The sequence below is a fragment of the Coptis chinensis genome, chromosome 2 (assembly GCF_015680905.1).
Source record: "Coptis chinensis isolate HL-2020 chromosome 2, ASM1568090v1, whole genome shotgun sequence".
In the NCBI taxonomy this organism is placed as follows: domain Eukaryota; kingdom Viridiplantae; phylum Streptophyta; class Magnoliopsida; order Ranunculales; family Ranunculaceae; genus Coptis; species Coptis chinensis.
The window spans coordinates 113,093,330-113,106,556 of NC_141457.1; the positions used below are offsets into that span (position 1 = coordinate 113,093,330).

Sequence of the window (13,227 nt, forward strand, 5' to 3'; positions counted from 1 at the left end):
ATTTTGTCTAATTCTTTGAGGCACTCATCCAACTGATCTCTTTGAGTTTGTTCCATATATTGTTTGTTTTAAGAAATGCACCTTAATAACTGTTGTTAGGATTTTGTGCTTCATCCTTAATCTTAAAATTTAGATCTCACAGCTGGGAAAATTCAAATTTTTATTCGTTTCATGGTTTTTTTTAAAGAAAAAGGGCATATGGCGAGAAATGCAGCTACCTTACGCGCATTGGTGAATGTTGGTGCCAACTGGTCAAGCCTTAAGGGCGCGGTTGTCTTGGAGATTTTGGGTCCGAGTTCCATTGGGCAACGAAGCAGGAAAAAAAAAAATGAGAATTTTTTTGCTCCTAGGCACTTAAGAGTGAAAAGTCTCCTAAACACCCATCCACCATACATATCCATCATCTCTTTTAACTAGTGATTAATTCTAGTTAATTTAAAATCTAAATTATTAACTAAAATTAAAATTAAAAAATTTGCAAATAAATTTTTATTTTGTGTTGCAGATTTTTCAAGGGGTTCTCTTTCATTCAATTACATTGCGAATTTCTCAATTTTATTTTGTATTTGCTATTATTGCCAATAGTTTGGAGTATAATAAAGTAGCAATTTGTAATTACATTTACGTTTCTTTAAAAATTATGACAAAATTTATTTAAGAGTTTTTTTCATAAATGTTAGTATAGCTTTCAATTTATTATATAAGGTTTATTATTATTATTATTATATAATATAATAAAATAAATATTTAATTAGATTTTAATTAACTAGATACTAGAATTAATCAATAGTTAAAAAGTAGTGGATGTATAGTGGATGGGTGGTTAGGAGATTTTTCGCTCGTAAGTGTCTAGGAGCAAATTTTTCTCAAAAATAATATAACATGTACCAAAAAAAATTTGCGTGTAGTCTGTGTAGGACAAGGACAAGGGTGTTTTTGAATCTTGCCATAATTAAAGCCAGCCTTATCAAATGAGTTATTTCATTCTATCATTATATGTACATGCAAAAGGAATTTTGTTAGGTACGAGCAATAGAAACACAAGGATCATAGGCGGCAGATATCTTGTCTAGTTCCACGGACTTGTAAGGATGCCATACGGCCATGCCCAAGTCCACATCCATGCGCTCTTTTGTGCTATTATATATAAATTCCTCCTACAGAATTGGCACTAAATTTGTTATTGACGAAGACCCCCCACGTTCAAGCATTGCCTTTCCTATGTCACTTTTAAATTTTCCTCATTAACTGGGATTGTATGTATAGGTTAATCATTCTTAGTCATCTATCAATGATTGAATTTAGACCCTCTCTCAAATTAATTGTGTTCGTTAAGCAATTTAAAACTCTTTAAGATTATTGATGTGTCGCATTTTTTTTAATCCCTCAGCCTGATTTTGGCCCCCCTCTGAGTTGTACTTGGATTCCTGGCTAGTGGCTACCCCACATTCGAGTACTTGGGCAACTGTTTACAGAGGATTAAGACTGTTGTATAGATAATAGATTAATAATATGGAATTTTGTAAGTAGCCAAGTTAATTTGTTTATAGAAATGTAGTCAATCCAGTGCTACATTCCAAGGTTGGTTGTAGGGTATAAATATGTCACTTTGTTTTGTTTCTCCATCATCAGCTCTAATCAAGTTCTCCAAATAGCCAACAATCAAATACCAAATCCCTTTTCTCATTACGAAAAAAATGGAGTCTGTGGGAATCTTACCTGAGGGACAATGGAACTCTTTTAGTGGGATTTGTGCTGAGGAGTCAGATTTCATGACACAGTTGCTTGGCAATTGTTACTTTTCGAGCGAGCAAGAGGGAAGTACATCGACTTACTGGCCTAGTCATGAATCTACCATCAACATGGTGTTAGGGGGCAATGAAGGTTCATATCATTGTTCAGGAAACACTATCCATATCCCTGAAGAGACTACTTACAGTGACGATAGTACCTTCCATTTTCCTAGTTTGAACCATGTAAACTACTTGAATGATCCTAATCTTAATCTTGTCAACGAGAATAGTTCCGCCATGGATTATTGTATGGTGCTAGAGCACAACATAAGTTCGTCAACAAAAGTTTTTCCTGACAATAGCGAAGATGTTTGCAAGAATGAAGAGATTAGTAGAGGTAGTTTAGGAGAATCAGGAAGAATCCCACGGGACTCGCTTGTTCTTTCAAACAAGAAATTGCAGCTGAAAAGAAAATCTGAGGTTCCAGAACCAGGTGCAACGTTTGAAGATAGCTTCAACAACATGCTGTCAGAAAACTCAAAGATGATATCTTGGGTATGTGACCAAACATGTTTTCAACCTTGATCCTATATGCTCTACATATAGATGCCTTGTTTTCTTCTTCTTCCTCTCCTAATCTCTGCTCAATAATGCGAAAATGCAGGTACAAAACAATAAAAAGCATAAGCTCAGATCGTGTAGTAAAGTTGAAGCAGAGACTAATGGTGTTTCCAATGGACCGAGTTGTAGTTACAGCTCCGAGGATGACTCAAATGGTTCTCAAGAGATAAATGGAGGAGCCACTTCAAGCTCCAAGAGGTCTGCTGCTCTCAACTTGAATGGAAAAGCAAGAGCAGGTAGGGGGTCAGCCACCGATCCGCAAAGCCTCTATGCAAGGGTAACTACCACAATCACAATTGTGCAGCAAAATGAAAATCATATTTGTTAAAAAGCATTTGTCTCCGTTTAACTCGGTATTCTTATATTCATTTTGCAGAAGAGAAGAGAGAAAATAAATGAACGACTGAAAGTCTTGCAGAACCTGGTCCCAAATGGCACAAAAGTGGGGAATAAATCCCATGAATATGTGTATGCACTGGTTTTATGCAAGCATTGCATTCTGAACCCTTTCTTCGTTATTTGACAGGTTGACATTAGTACAATGCTTGAAGAAGCTGTTGAGTATGTTAAGTTTTTGCAGCTCCAAATCAAGGTAAACAAACTATTTACTTATAATATGTTCAATATCTTCACCAGAAATATTTGTCGCTCGGTCCTAGTCTCTTTTGGTATCTACACTTCATAGTTTTACTTGATAGCCTACCTGCAAAAACTTACTAACCTTATTTATGTCTTTTGTGTGCATTCTTGCAGCTCTTAAGTTCTGACGATCACTGGATGTATGCTCCCATTGCTTACAACGGAATGAACCTCGGGCTCGATCTTAAGATATCTCCACCACAATAACAATATGACAAGAAAAATGTGTAGTATATTTTTCTGTCAAAAATATTTATTTATCTCTACAAATTCATTGCTATGTTTTTTTTTGGATAAAGAATTCATTGCTACGTTGTAATAGCTTAATCCAAAGATCCTCTTTTTTGGCAAAGACTAAGTAGACCCATGAGTATATCATTACATCAGAGAGCAGTACCATTTTTCCATCCCGGTTATATCTCAAAGCTCGGTTTCACTCTTGTTAAGAAGCAGTTCATTCTGTGTTAAGAAACTCCCAGATGCAGCTGTTTATCATTTCAAAATGCAAAGAGATAACTACGGCATAAACTACACAGTTAGTATTTGAGTTAACAAGTAATACTAAGTGCAAATAATAGGTTTAACAGATATTCTGAGTATGAATACATCAGAAGCTCAACGTAAGCAAACTCCAAATACATATTGGTCTCTGTTTTCTTTTTCTTTGGTACGATATGTATTGGTCTCTGATGTTGGGCGCACATGACCACAAAACAAGTACAAGAGTACATAAATCACAAAACCACATCTTACACACAGAATTGGGGCGGGTAAAAGTTACCAGACAACCACTTAGCCACTTAGACATCATTAAGACCGCAGTTTCGGATAAGGGAGTGGTATTGTGTTGTATGTTATTTTGTGTTGTATGTTATAGGAAGGTCACTTCAACAGGCATCCGTTCCTGATCAAGCCTAAAATCCTAATAAGATCTTAGTTTTTGAGCAAAAAAAAACCTAAAATCCTAACAAATGTCGTGTCTCTTTCTTTCTTGGAATTATACGATGGTGTTTTGAAACTCAACTACCTAAAAGAGATTGCCGTCATCATATTTAATTTGTTAAGCTTGATACCAGTTCTCACTCCAAAGGACTGTTGTAAATTGCTCCACTGCATCACCTGAAGTACAGGGAGGAAAGCTTGGACATCAATGTCAACATTCCTCGGTATATCATCCAAACTCCACAAAAATAATTGGCAGGTATATATTCATTGTGGTTTAGAGCTCTTTCCTTGCAGCTTAGATAACAGAGTGAGAAATTCTTGGGTTGCTACAGCTCTGCAAAAGGAAATGAAAAAAAGACAAAGACATATATCAGAAAAGGACGAGTAAAAAATATTTAAGGTAGGTGCTGAGTAGTGTAGGCTAAAGAACCTGCAAGCAAGATCAATACACTCTCTGTCCAGGAGACCAACTAAGTAACCCCTCTGGTCTTTAACGTGTTCCAAAACAACTGGAAGTTGCTCTTGACTCTGCCTATTCATGAGAATTTGTGCCGATAGGAGACTCATATCTGGTGTTGCTGTCCACAACATTCGACCTTTTTCACTTTTTACTTGGCATATTTCAGATACAACAAGCTTCTCTACCTGATACATCAACATTGTGAGCATATTGACCTCTTAATAAACAGGTTGACATTTATACAAAAGAGATCCTAATAAAAGAAGCAGGGAGTCCTAGAAATTAACAATATTTTTTGTTGCCAGACATCCATCATAGTCTCAAGCACACTGATATGTGAAATAAGCAGGTTGAAATGATCATATAAATGTCACAGGTAAGACGAGATGCAAATCACATTGTGATGTGCAAAGATCAGGCTAAAAATGATATGTCTGACTATATCAAGTTTGGCAAGTTATCATAGTTGCACCATTTGTTTCCCTTTTAGAATGCGAACTATATTTGCTAGCAAGTAATTGGCTGACTAATAAGCCTTTTGGCCTTGATGTAATTCAGTAGTTTTGAACTTTTGGTCATAAAATTATGAATAAAGAATCTGTTTCATGTGTTTTTTTCTTTTTGTAAGATGTCGGAACCCTAAGTGAGTGTTATTTTAGTGGTGTCTTAATTGATTGAAAATTCCGCCAAGCAATTGATAGTAATAGCACTCCAACTGGACCATGATATTTTCCAGGTCTTTTCTCCCATAACACTATAAGTACCTAAGTTTACAACTAACTCGCATATACTAATCAGTTGCTTTATAGCATTGTAACTGGCATAGTTGAAATGGCCTACATACTTTTTAGCTGGCATTTAGTTACGACAACAAACAAGAAAAACAATAAAAGAATCCCCACATAAAATCTTAAAGCATACAATAGCATGATCCATTTTTATTTGTATACTTGTATTACCTTAGCTGTACTGCTTGTTATTCTGTTAAACTTGCAGAACTCTTGAATGTCCCCAAGCGTCAGAAAACCCATGAGGAAGTTATCGTTGCCAACTATCAGTGCACAAGACTGCTTCTCCACAAGCATCAGCGCAACTGTTTCTGTCAGCAAAGTGCTCATCGATACAGTTACATATCTTGTTCGCATGGCTTGTGAAACAACAATGCTCTCTTCCAGAATTTTGAGTTCTGTGAAAGAGTAATCTACACAGAGAGAACTCTCCAGTTCACACAGGTCAGTGAAATTAGAAGCTGCTTCTAATTCCACAGAGTTGGAAGATGGCATGCCTGAGTATAGAATCGAATCTCTACTTTCCTCAATGTCATTACCCTTTGATGCAAACGATGCAGTTTTATCTACAGTATCCTTTCCTCTTGTCTGACCCGACGCAATCAATGAAGACAGGCCAACAGCTCCTAGTAGTGGTAGAACAATGCGGTAGTCCTGAGTCAATTCAAAAAGAAGCAGAACTGCAGTGAGGGGTACCTGGCATACTCCTGCCAAAGTAGCAGCCATCCCCACCTGTATGAAGAACCTAGTGATTATAAAGCATACCGAGTTATGAGATACCCCTCGCAAATCATTTCTCTTTTATAATTTAAAAAGTGAAAATAGTGAAACAAGGCCCTAGTTCTAAACTCTAGAAGGCTTTGTATGGCCTAAAACATCTTTAACTCTAAGAGCCTCCTATGAAGATTAAGTTATGCTAAACAAAAAACTATGCCAAAAAGAAAAAGAGATTAAGTTATGCTCTCCTCAGCAAAAGTATTAGGAGAAAGATGACCCTTCCTTGTTTGTTTAAAAGTGTGTTGGTTACCTTGATCGCTCTTGTATATAAACGACTTTTTTTATTAAGAGTGATTAGCAAGAACTTTTACAGCTAAAGTCTCTTCTCAGAATCATACCAGACCATATGCTTGAGGTGATGCCACTTCCAAGAAGGAGAAATGAAACACAGGATCAGATTGGGAGATTGCATAGCTTACGAATTTCCCATACGCCATGCCTGTTGCTGCACCAATGAAGAGAGATGGAGCATAGTAGCCTCCAACCAAACCAGAAGCCCGACATAAAGAAGTAGCTAGTATTTTAACTCCTACTAACTGAAGCAATAGATCAGCAGAAAGTCCATTCACCAAAGGCCGAGATTCTAACAAAATGTCAACATTCTCAAATCCCCAATAAAGAATCTCTGGATATGCTAAGGCTATCAACCCAACAGTGAAGCCACCAAGTACAGGGAACACCGACTTTGGTATTGCCATTTCCTTGTGAGCAATGTCAACAGCCATAAGTGTGTATGATGTGCACCTAGATAAGGTCAATGATACTAAGCCGCATAGGACACCCAGCAAAAGATAAAGTGGAAGTTCTGAAGATGTATCAAACCATGGTAACATCAGAATATGTTCATCTATCAAATATACTGAAAGAAGTTGGCCAAGTAAGGCATGACAAAGCAATTTAGGGGAGTTTGAAATTTTGAATGCAGCTGGGTTCAGGTCCTTTATCTTATCATATGAAAACATTTACCAGTTGGAGACCGGAAATCATATTCTGGGACCTTGAATGCTGGTTCTGTACCAAGACCCACTTGTGATACTACTGCAGCAATTACAGCACTAAGTATCACCATAGATGTTGTATTAGTGAGTGACGGAGATGAATCTGCAGGTGACGGCCTTAGGACAGATTCCACAGCGAAAAAGCAACCAGTAACAGCAGCATTGAAGCCTATAAAGCAGCTTGACAGCAAAAAATATCTCAATAAAACTAGACAGAGATGCATATGACTTATTAGTTAATCATGTCGGCAGTGTATAACTGGAACAGAACTAAGATGATTGGAAAATTTTAACCTGATGAAAAACCTGCCGCTGATCCCGCAGCAATAAGAGAGAGCCTTGTTCCAACACCTCTGGCAAAGAAGTTACTGATTCCCTTCGCTATGGACGAACCTATTTCAACACTAGGACCTTCAGGCCCCAAAGAATTACCAGTTCCAAGGGTAACAGAAGCAGCTACTGCCTTCAAAAATGATCTCAGTGCAGCCCTTACATTATAAAACTGGATTCCAAGAGGAAAAGACGTGTCTAGCTCTAAGGCAGCACGTAAACTGTTCAGCACTGACACAATTACACCTCCACAAGTAGGTACTAATATAACTTGTTTCCAAGTGTCTTGGATGGGCTCCTCTCTCAACCATGAGGCCCCTCGAGAAGGAATTCCATCCCAGAAAATATCACGTATCTCATGCACCTATAAACGAGCCATAGACATACAATGAGTGATCCATAGTTAACAGTGAACAAACTCAAAGTACAAAACAGAATGCACACCACGCACCGCGTTGTTAAAGAGAACGACACCAATGCCTGTGAGGAGACCAACAACACAGGCTGCTAAGATACTCAAATTTTCCTCATTCCTCTCATTCTCCTGTCTGGGAATTGGAACAAGTAATCCTAAAAGCTTGCCAACTCCTTCCAATTTTTCTTTCCCTCTCTCTTCCTCCTCCTCATTACTGTAACCATTATCACGGTTCGAGTTGTTCGCCTCTCGACCCTTGGAAAAACTTAATGATTTTCTACGTTTGCAAGGGAGTGGACTAAAGCTAAAACTAGTCGCACACTCTTTGTTATTTGATCTTATTGAAAAATGTCTGTAGCGTATACAACTCAAAAATGAATAACTCGCCTTCAACTTGGGGAAACGACATATACAACTGCATAAATCCATATAGTAATAGCATGCCCACATCCCACTCTTAATAACCTGAAAACAGTTTCCAACTAACAATACTGAAAATGGACAAAAACAATATTATGCATGGAACTAAATATAAAGCTAGAAACAGCAAGAGAGTTACCTTTTCTATTCCATTGATGTCATGGACTTACTTAGCGTGTATACTTCGCATGGCCAAAGTACTAAGGAAAACATAGTTGCATACGCATGGCGAGCGAGAGAAGATAAAAGGGCCTTATTGTGAACCACGAGTCTCATTTATAGTTGTTGTCCGGCACTAAAGCGTCCAACAAGGCAACAGCCAACAAGTCACCCAGTCTACTTTTTGGATGCTTCATTTTAGATACTCAGTGAATTATATTTTTTTATTTTAAAAAATTGACATCCGCACAATTGTCACGTCTTTGATACAATTTTGTTCGTAAAATGTCTGCATGAATTATTTGTTGCATAATTTCCGTAAAATTTCACTAGAGAAGAATGTCCCATCGAGATATTCAAGGGGTAGCACTTTCTGATATTTTGTATAGAAAATAAGCGAAAATATTATGTTTTACACAACCAAATATATTTTGTATGGAAACCATTGGATGTGAACCACATGTAGCAACCTCTAGTCCTCATAGTAGAGGAGAGGAGAGGAGAGGACATGACCATCGGACAGAATTGGGGATTAATTTAGCTTTTAGTTTGGGTCGGCAAATAATTATGGCTTAAAGACAAACCGGATTGGCTACTGCTAAAAGATGCCCTCATTTAAGTTTTTATGAGTTAAATCAAAATCAAAATTAAAATGTTGTGACTAGTGGGGAAAGCTCTCACGTAACTTTTTAATTTTGTTTTTGACCACCTCAACACACTTACATTTTATGTTAGGACTAATAACATGAGAAATTTAATTTATTTTATATTGTACACATGCATAGTAGTGTTTGCATGTTTGTTGAACACATACACACTGGTGTGTGCATGCATAGTAGTAGTGTTTGTATGTTTGTTGCACACATACATAATGGTGTGTGCATGTGTTGTATACACATACATAGTAGTGTTTGCATGTGTATTTGCATACATATTGTACACATACATAATGGTGTATGCATGTTAGTATACATATGCAATGCATATCATATATACATAGTGGTGTTTGCATGTATATTAGAGAATGACATAATTAGTATTAATAAAAAAATACGTCAGCTTGAAAATGTCCTTATAGCGAAATTATTTATGATAGATACTATTGTCAGGCTGTTAGTCCGTTTTTATCTTAAAACCGTAATTATTGGTCAACGAGGCCTAAAACCGAAATTATCAGTCAATTTATGTGTTTATGCCTAAATTTAAATTTATGGATGCACATTGAGTCTGGGCTCGGGTTAGTTTTAAGGCCCAATTTGGATTGGACTCGAGATCGAGATAAGACTATAAGAGATATGTGAACTTGGGTTGGCTGGGCCCACTCGTTTCATTAATTTAGAGAATTAGAGGGACCACAAACGAAAAACTAAAACACCCAAATTTATTATGTTTTTGACTCGTTCATCTTGCAGGTAATCATTATTCGATTCAATCCTTAATCTTAGCTTAGCTTGTAATTCATTTCCATTGCATGTAATTATTACGGTTTTTAGCTTGCCGTTGCACTAGAAAATTCGATATGTTTTTACTACGTTTCTATTTATTGAACTGAGAAACACTAAAACTATGCTCTATCTGTTTTCAGTCATAGTACAAGCAACAATGTCTCGACGAGAAACCAAACGCTCCTCCTTTTCCAGGACTGAAAGAGAATCCAGGTTTGTCTTCTCTCATTCTTTGCGTAGAATGGTGTTTTTGAGCTGTATATATTGTGTGATTAAATGCCATTATGGGACGGTTCCTGAAACATTAGGATTATGTTATTTGAAACATGAGGATTAGTGTGAGAAAAAAAAGTGTGGAGGATGAGTGAGCTTTTGACCTTTGACATGGTTTTTATGTCCTTAATCCTAGCCCAAAGAGATCAAGAAGAGACGGGAAGCCGGAATCGGAGAGAAACCATTCCAGAGCTCATGATTTGGATACTTTAAACAGTAAAGATAAGGACCAAAAGCTCCGTAGGCGGTTGCAGGATCCTTTACCTCTTGAAGCTCCAATAGAGCCCGAGTCTAAAGTAGTTACTGATAATGCTATTTCAGAATTGGAAAAGACGGCAGATGAACAAAATGCTGGGGCCAAGCATTTTTCTGATCCAACTGAAGTCCCCAGATCTCGATCTTATTTCCAGGTTTTATGTCAATATTTCATCATATTTCTGCAATGGTTAACTGATTTGTGATTTGATTAGTATATCTTTTATACCCCTGTTATTTTACTTAGACTAGAGTTGCATTGGCTTGACGGTGTCTGGGAGAAGGTAAAACTAGGGAAAAAGTGGTGGAAAAAGGTGGTCTCGTGACGGTGGCAGCACCACCACTGGCAAAGGGTCACTTGATAAAAATTAAACTTGGCAGAGTATTGACAGATCTATTACTTTTTATCATTTTTTTTTTTTTTTTATGATAATCGGGTTATAATGCTTTGAGAGTTATTGACAGAAAAGAAAGAAAGAATGCATTGATAACTAAGTGATACATGTATCTATAAAGAAAGAAAATATTGAGTCATTTGCATAGACAGTTCATAGCGTATGCAAGAAGCTTGTTTGGCTCCATTGTAAGTAATAAATACTTCAGTTCCCACTCTTGGTATCATGATCTTCACTTTTGCTTCCAAGTCTTGTTTATTGGATAAAGTGAACTCTCATCTCTGGCTTCCATTAACCTTAAAGTTGTATCTGCAGTTGTAATTTACTGTTATCATTCTCGTTTTTATCCTTTTTCTCTATTTATTACATTTATTGGGTGATACTAGATTCTTGTTCAGATCTGTGATTTGAGGGATATTAAATCTAAGACCTACCAATACATGTTTGTATACAGCATGATGAGCGTGCCAGTGCTGGGCAAGGCGGTCGAAGTTTTGGCAGAAGGGCAACAACTGGTGTGCTTCCTCATCCTTTATTTCTTGGGGATATGGGTCCATGTTTTGTGCCTTTTCTTGAAAAATTGATTATTCAATTGTATGCATTGTCTATAACTTCCTTTTGAGAGCGCATTGTATCATAACTTCCTTTTTCCTTTTGATTATTCAATGACATCTAAATGTCCATTCAACTGTCTACTTGTGAAAGAAGTTGCATAGATTGGGTAACTTGTTAGTTCAGTGCAGAACTTAGTCCAACTGATAAAAAATTTAAATGAAAAATTGAAAAGAGATGACAATTCATTGGTCAATTTGGAACAAAGAACTCCTGTCGCTGTCTGTTGTTTGTATCGTTTATCATTTATTAAGATGATATCTGTGTCATGCCTTCTTAATAGAGCGTGGATGGGGTAGCGGTTCAAAGGAGCGAACGAGTGAAAGGCTCGTAGGACATAAAGTGGATATGAAAAACTTCCGTAAGAGAGACGAGAGGACCCAAGGCAGGGTTCATGACAACAATATTTGGCATCATGACCGTTTCCATGAATTTGAAACAGATGCACCGCCCCCTGCGAGGAAAAGACCAGCATTCAGGGAGAAGAAGTTAGAGCCTGAGTCTGGAAATGCAGGAGAAATAGTAACTGAATCTGAAAGACCTAACCATCCGGAGCTAAATGGAGGAAGGGAGGAAAGGGGTAGACGCTACCTCCATGATTCGAACAGACTTGAGAAACCAGTTACAGGAGATCGAGGTCCTCCACACAGGGGAGAAACACAAAGGTTTGGCTTTTCTTCAAGAGATAGGTTTGGTGGTGCAGGTGGTTCCAATGGAAGAGACAGAAACACTGGAAGAAATTGGGAAAGAGATGAGTATCGTCCGGACAATCCACGCAAAGAGAAGTGGAAGCATGACATGTTTGATGAGGCCAATAAAAGTCCATCCCCAAAGACTGCAGAGGATCAAATTGCCAAGGTTGAAGCACTCTTGGCGTCATGATGGAGGAAGTTATTTATTCTCGCAAGCCCATTCTCAGTACGCAAGTTACTGTTTTGATTGTTCGTAGTGACATTTTTTTTTTAATTTCCCATTTTGTGTAGTCTTGGTTTGGTTTCATATACCAGATAATTGTACCAGCATTTCTGCTGGGTTTTGTTTGTTCTTTTTGTTTATTCTAATTTTTATATATGCTGCAAACGAACTTGTCTGAAGCACTGAAATAAGTCAGTCCGTAGGCTGATTGCCGAAGTAATCTTTTGTGCTGCATGGCATACATATAGAAATCAACAGTTGGCTTTCTTAAAAGCTTCCATCTAGCGAGTATGTGCACACGGCCTAAACGATCAGTTCTACACTCTCCATTGTCTATTGAAGTTTGAAATAACACTCATTCTCACTGCAACTTTTTTACACGGTGATTCCGTTACTCTTCTTATTTCCCTTGTAAGTGTAATAATAAGGTGAGTTCTAGACTTATTGTTGTAGAAATAATTTTTTATTAAACCTAGAATTTCTAAAGACTTGAAAGAATTGAAAACAACAAGACCATACCGTTTTTAAGTTGTTATTGTTTCTGTTATAGCCGTTCACCTAGATTTTAGCTTTTTCTCATCGTGCTCGCTCTAATACCCAAACAGTTTATTTACTTGGTTGATTTCATCGCCGGTCAGCCATAGGAGATCTTTATATATATATTGAAAGCGTTTCTAGAGTGTTCACGTGTCGTGGCTAATTAAGAAAAAGTATGATATAAAATAAATATATATTATAGCTATATCCACACCAATCTATTTTTTGGAATATTTGAAGAGTTGAGGGTCGGTTCATACTTTGAAAAACTAGATGCAAATGCATTGAACTAAACTCAAAAAATAATTAACAGGAGATCAGAAACTGGACGTAAATGCATTGAATTAACCTCAGAGAAAAAAATTAATGAGAAATCGAAAACTATATGCAACTTCATTTGAACTAATCTCAAATAAGAATAATTAAAAAAAAAAAAAAAAAAAAATGCAATTGCATGAAACTAACCTTAAAGAATAATTAACAGAAAATCGAAAGATGGATACAATTGTA

The 13,227-nt window shown here is 37.0% G+C and overlaps 3 protein-coding genes across 7 annotated transcripts; 2 read left to right on the forward strand and 1 right to left on the reverse strand.

The window, feature by feature from the left end:
- The first annotated feature begins 1,565 nt into the window (after nt 1-1,565).
- LOC147520853 (uncharacterized) lies at nt 1,566-4,156 on the forward strand. Its single transcript, XM_086592362.1, has 5 exons — nt 1,566-2,288; nt 2,398-2,631; nt 2,731-2,796; nt 2,881-2,946; nt 3,108-4,156. Exons 1-5 carry the CDS (start codon nt 1,698-1,700, stop codon nt 3,198-3,200), a joined length of 1,050 nt encoding a protein of 349 aa, XP_086448488.1. The 5' UTR covers nt 1,566-1,697; the 3' UTR covers nt 3,201-4,156.
- On the reverse strand, nt 3,536-8,420 carry CLC-E (chloride channel E). 3 transcript variants are annotated; one of them, XR_015212888.1, is made up of 9 exons: nt 8,266-8,420; nt 7,743-8,171; nt 7,256-7,655; nt 6,930-7,130; nt 6,302-6,768; nt 5,358-5,918; nt 4,369-4,583; nt 3,950-4,272; nt 3,536-3,907 (listed from the first exon to the last, which is right to left on the reverse strand). XR_015212888.1 is itself a non-coding variant. In XM_086592360.1 (8 exons), the coding sequence occupies exons 2-8, from the start codon at nt 8,154-8,156 to the stop codon at nt 4,203-4,205; spliced, it is 2,328 nt and encodes a 775-aa protein (XP_086448486.1). In that variant the 5' UTR covers nt 8,157-8,171; nt 8,266-8,420; the 3' UTR covers nt 3,536-4,202. The 3 variants fall into 3 exon arrangements, 2 of the variants coding, with proteins under 2 accessions (XP_086448486.1, XP_086448487.1); XM_086592360.1 differs by having other exon boundaries at nt 3,536-4,272; XM_086592361.1 differs by having other exon boundaries at nt 3,536-4,272; nt 7,743-8,188; nt 8,266-8,400.
- A 1,175-nt stretch (nt 8,421-9,595) lies between these two features.
- Nucleotides 9,596-12,359, forward strand: LOC147520855 (cyclin-like protein). 3 transcript variants are annotated; one of them, XM_086592364.1, is made up of 5 exons: nt 9,596-9,697; nt 9,871-9,943; nt 10,140-10,413; nt 11,108-11,168; nt 11,549-12,359. In XM_086592364.1, the coding sequence occupies exons 2-5, from the start codon at nt 9,888-9,890 to the stop codon at nt 12,145-12,147; spliced, it is 990 nt and encodes a 329-aa protein (XP_086448490.1). In that variant the 5' UTR covers nt 9,596-9,697; nt 9,871-9,887; the 3' UTR covers nt 12,148-12,359. The 3 variants fall into 3 exon arrangements, with proteins under 3 accessions (XP_086448490.1, XP_086448491.1, XP_086448489.1); XM_086592365.1 differs by lacking the exon at nt 9,596-9,697 and adding an exon at nt 9,700-9,758; XM_086592363.1 differs by lacking the exon at nt 9,596-9,697 and having other exon boundaries at nt 9,765-9,943.
- The last annotated feature ends 868 nt before the right edge of the window (nt 12,360-13,227 follow it).

What these genes read in the sequence shown, in the direction of transcription:
- LOC147520853 (XM_086592362.1), top strand. Translation starts at nt 1,698, where the DNA reads ATGGAGTCTGTGGGAATCTTACCTGAGGGACAATGGAACTCTTTTAGT. An exon ending in ACTCAAAGATGATATCTTGG is followed by an intron (nt 2,289 to 2,397) that starts GTATGTGACCAA and finishes GCGAAAATGCAG; the next exon opens with GTACAAAACAATAAAAAGCA. An exon ending in TGGTCCCAAATGGCACAAAA is followed by an intron (nt 2,797 to 2,880) that starts GTGGGGAATAAA and finishes GTTATTTGACAG; the next exon opens with GTTGACATTAGTACAATGCT.
- CLC-E (XM_086592360.1), bottom strand. Translation starts at nt 8,156, where the DNA reads ATGTGGGCATGCTATTACTATATGGATTTATGCAGTTGTATATGTCGT. An exon ending in AGCGGCAGGTTTTTCATCAG is followed by an intron (nt 7,131 to 7,255) that starts GTTAAAATTTTC and finishes GCTGCTTTATAG; the next exon opens with GCTTCAATGCTGCTGTTACT. An exon ending in TGATTTCCGGTCTCCAACTG is followed by an intron (nt 6,769 to 6,929) that starts GTAAATGTTTTC and finishes ATACATCTTCAG; the next exon opens with AACTTCCACTTTATCTTTTG.
- LOC147520855 (XM_086592363.1), top strand. Translation starts at nt 9,852, where the DNA reads ATGCTCTATCTGTTTTCAGTCATAGTACAAGCAACAATGTCTCGACGA. An exon ending in AGGACTGAAAGAGAATCCAG is followed by an intron (nt 9,944 to 10,139) that starts GTTTGTCTTCTC and finishes CCTTAATCCTAG; the next exon opens with CCCAAAGAGATCAAGAAGAG. An exon ending in TGGCAGAAGGGCAACAACTG is followed by an intron (nt 11,169 to 11,548) that starts GTGTGCTTCCTC and finishes CCTTCTTAATAG; the next exon opens with AGCGTGGATGGGGTAGCGGT.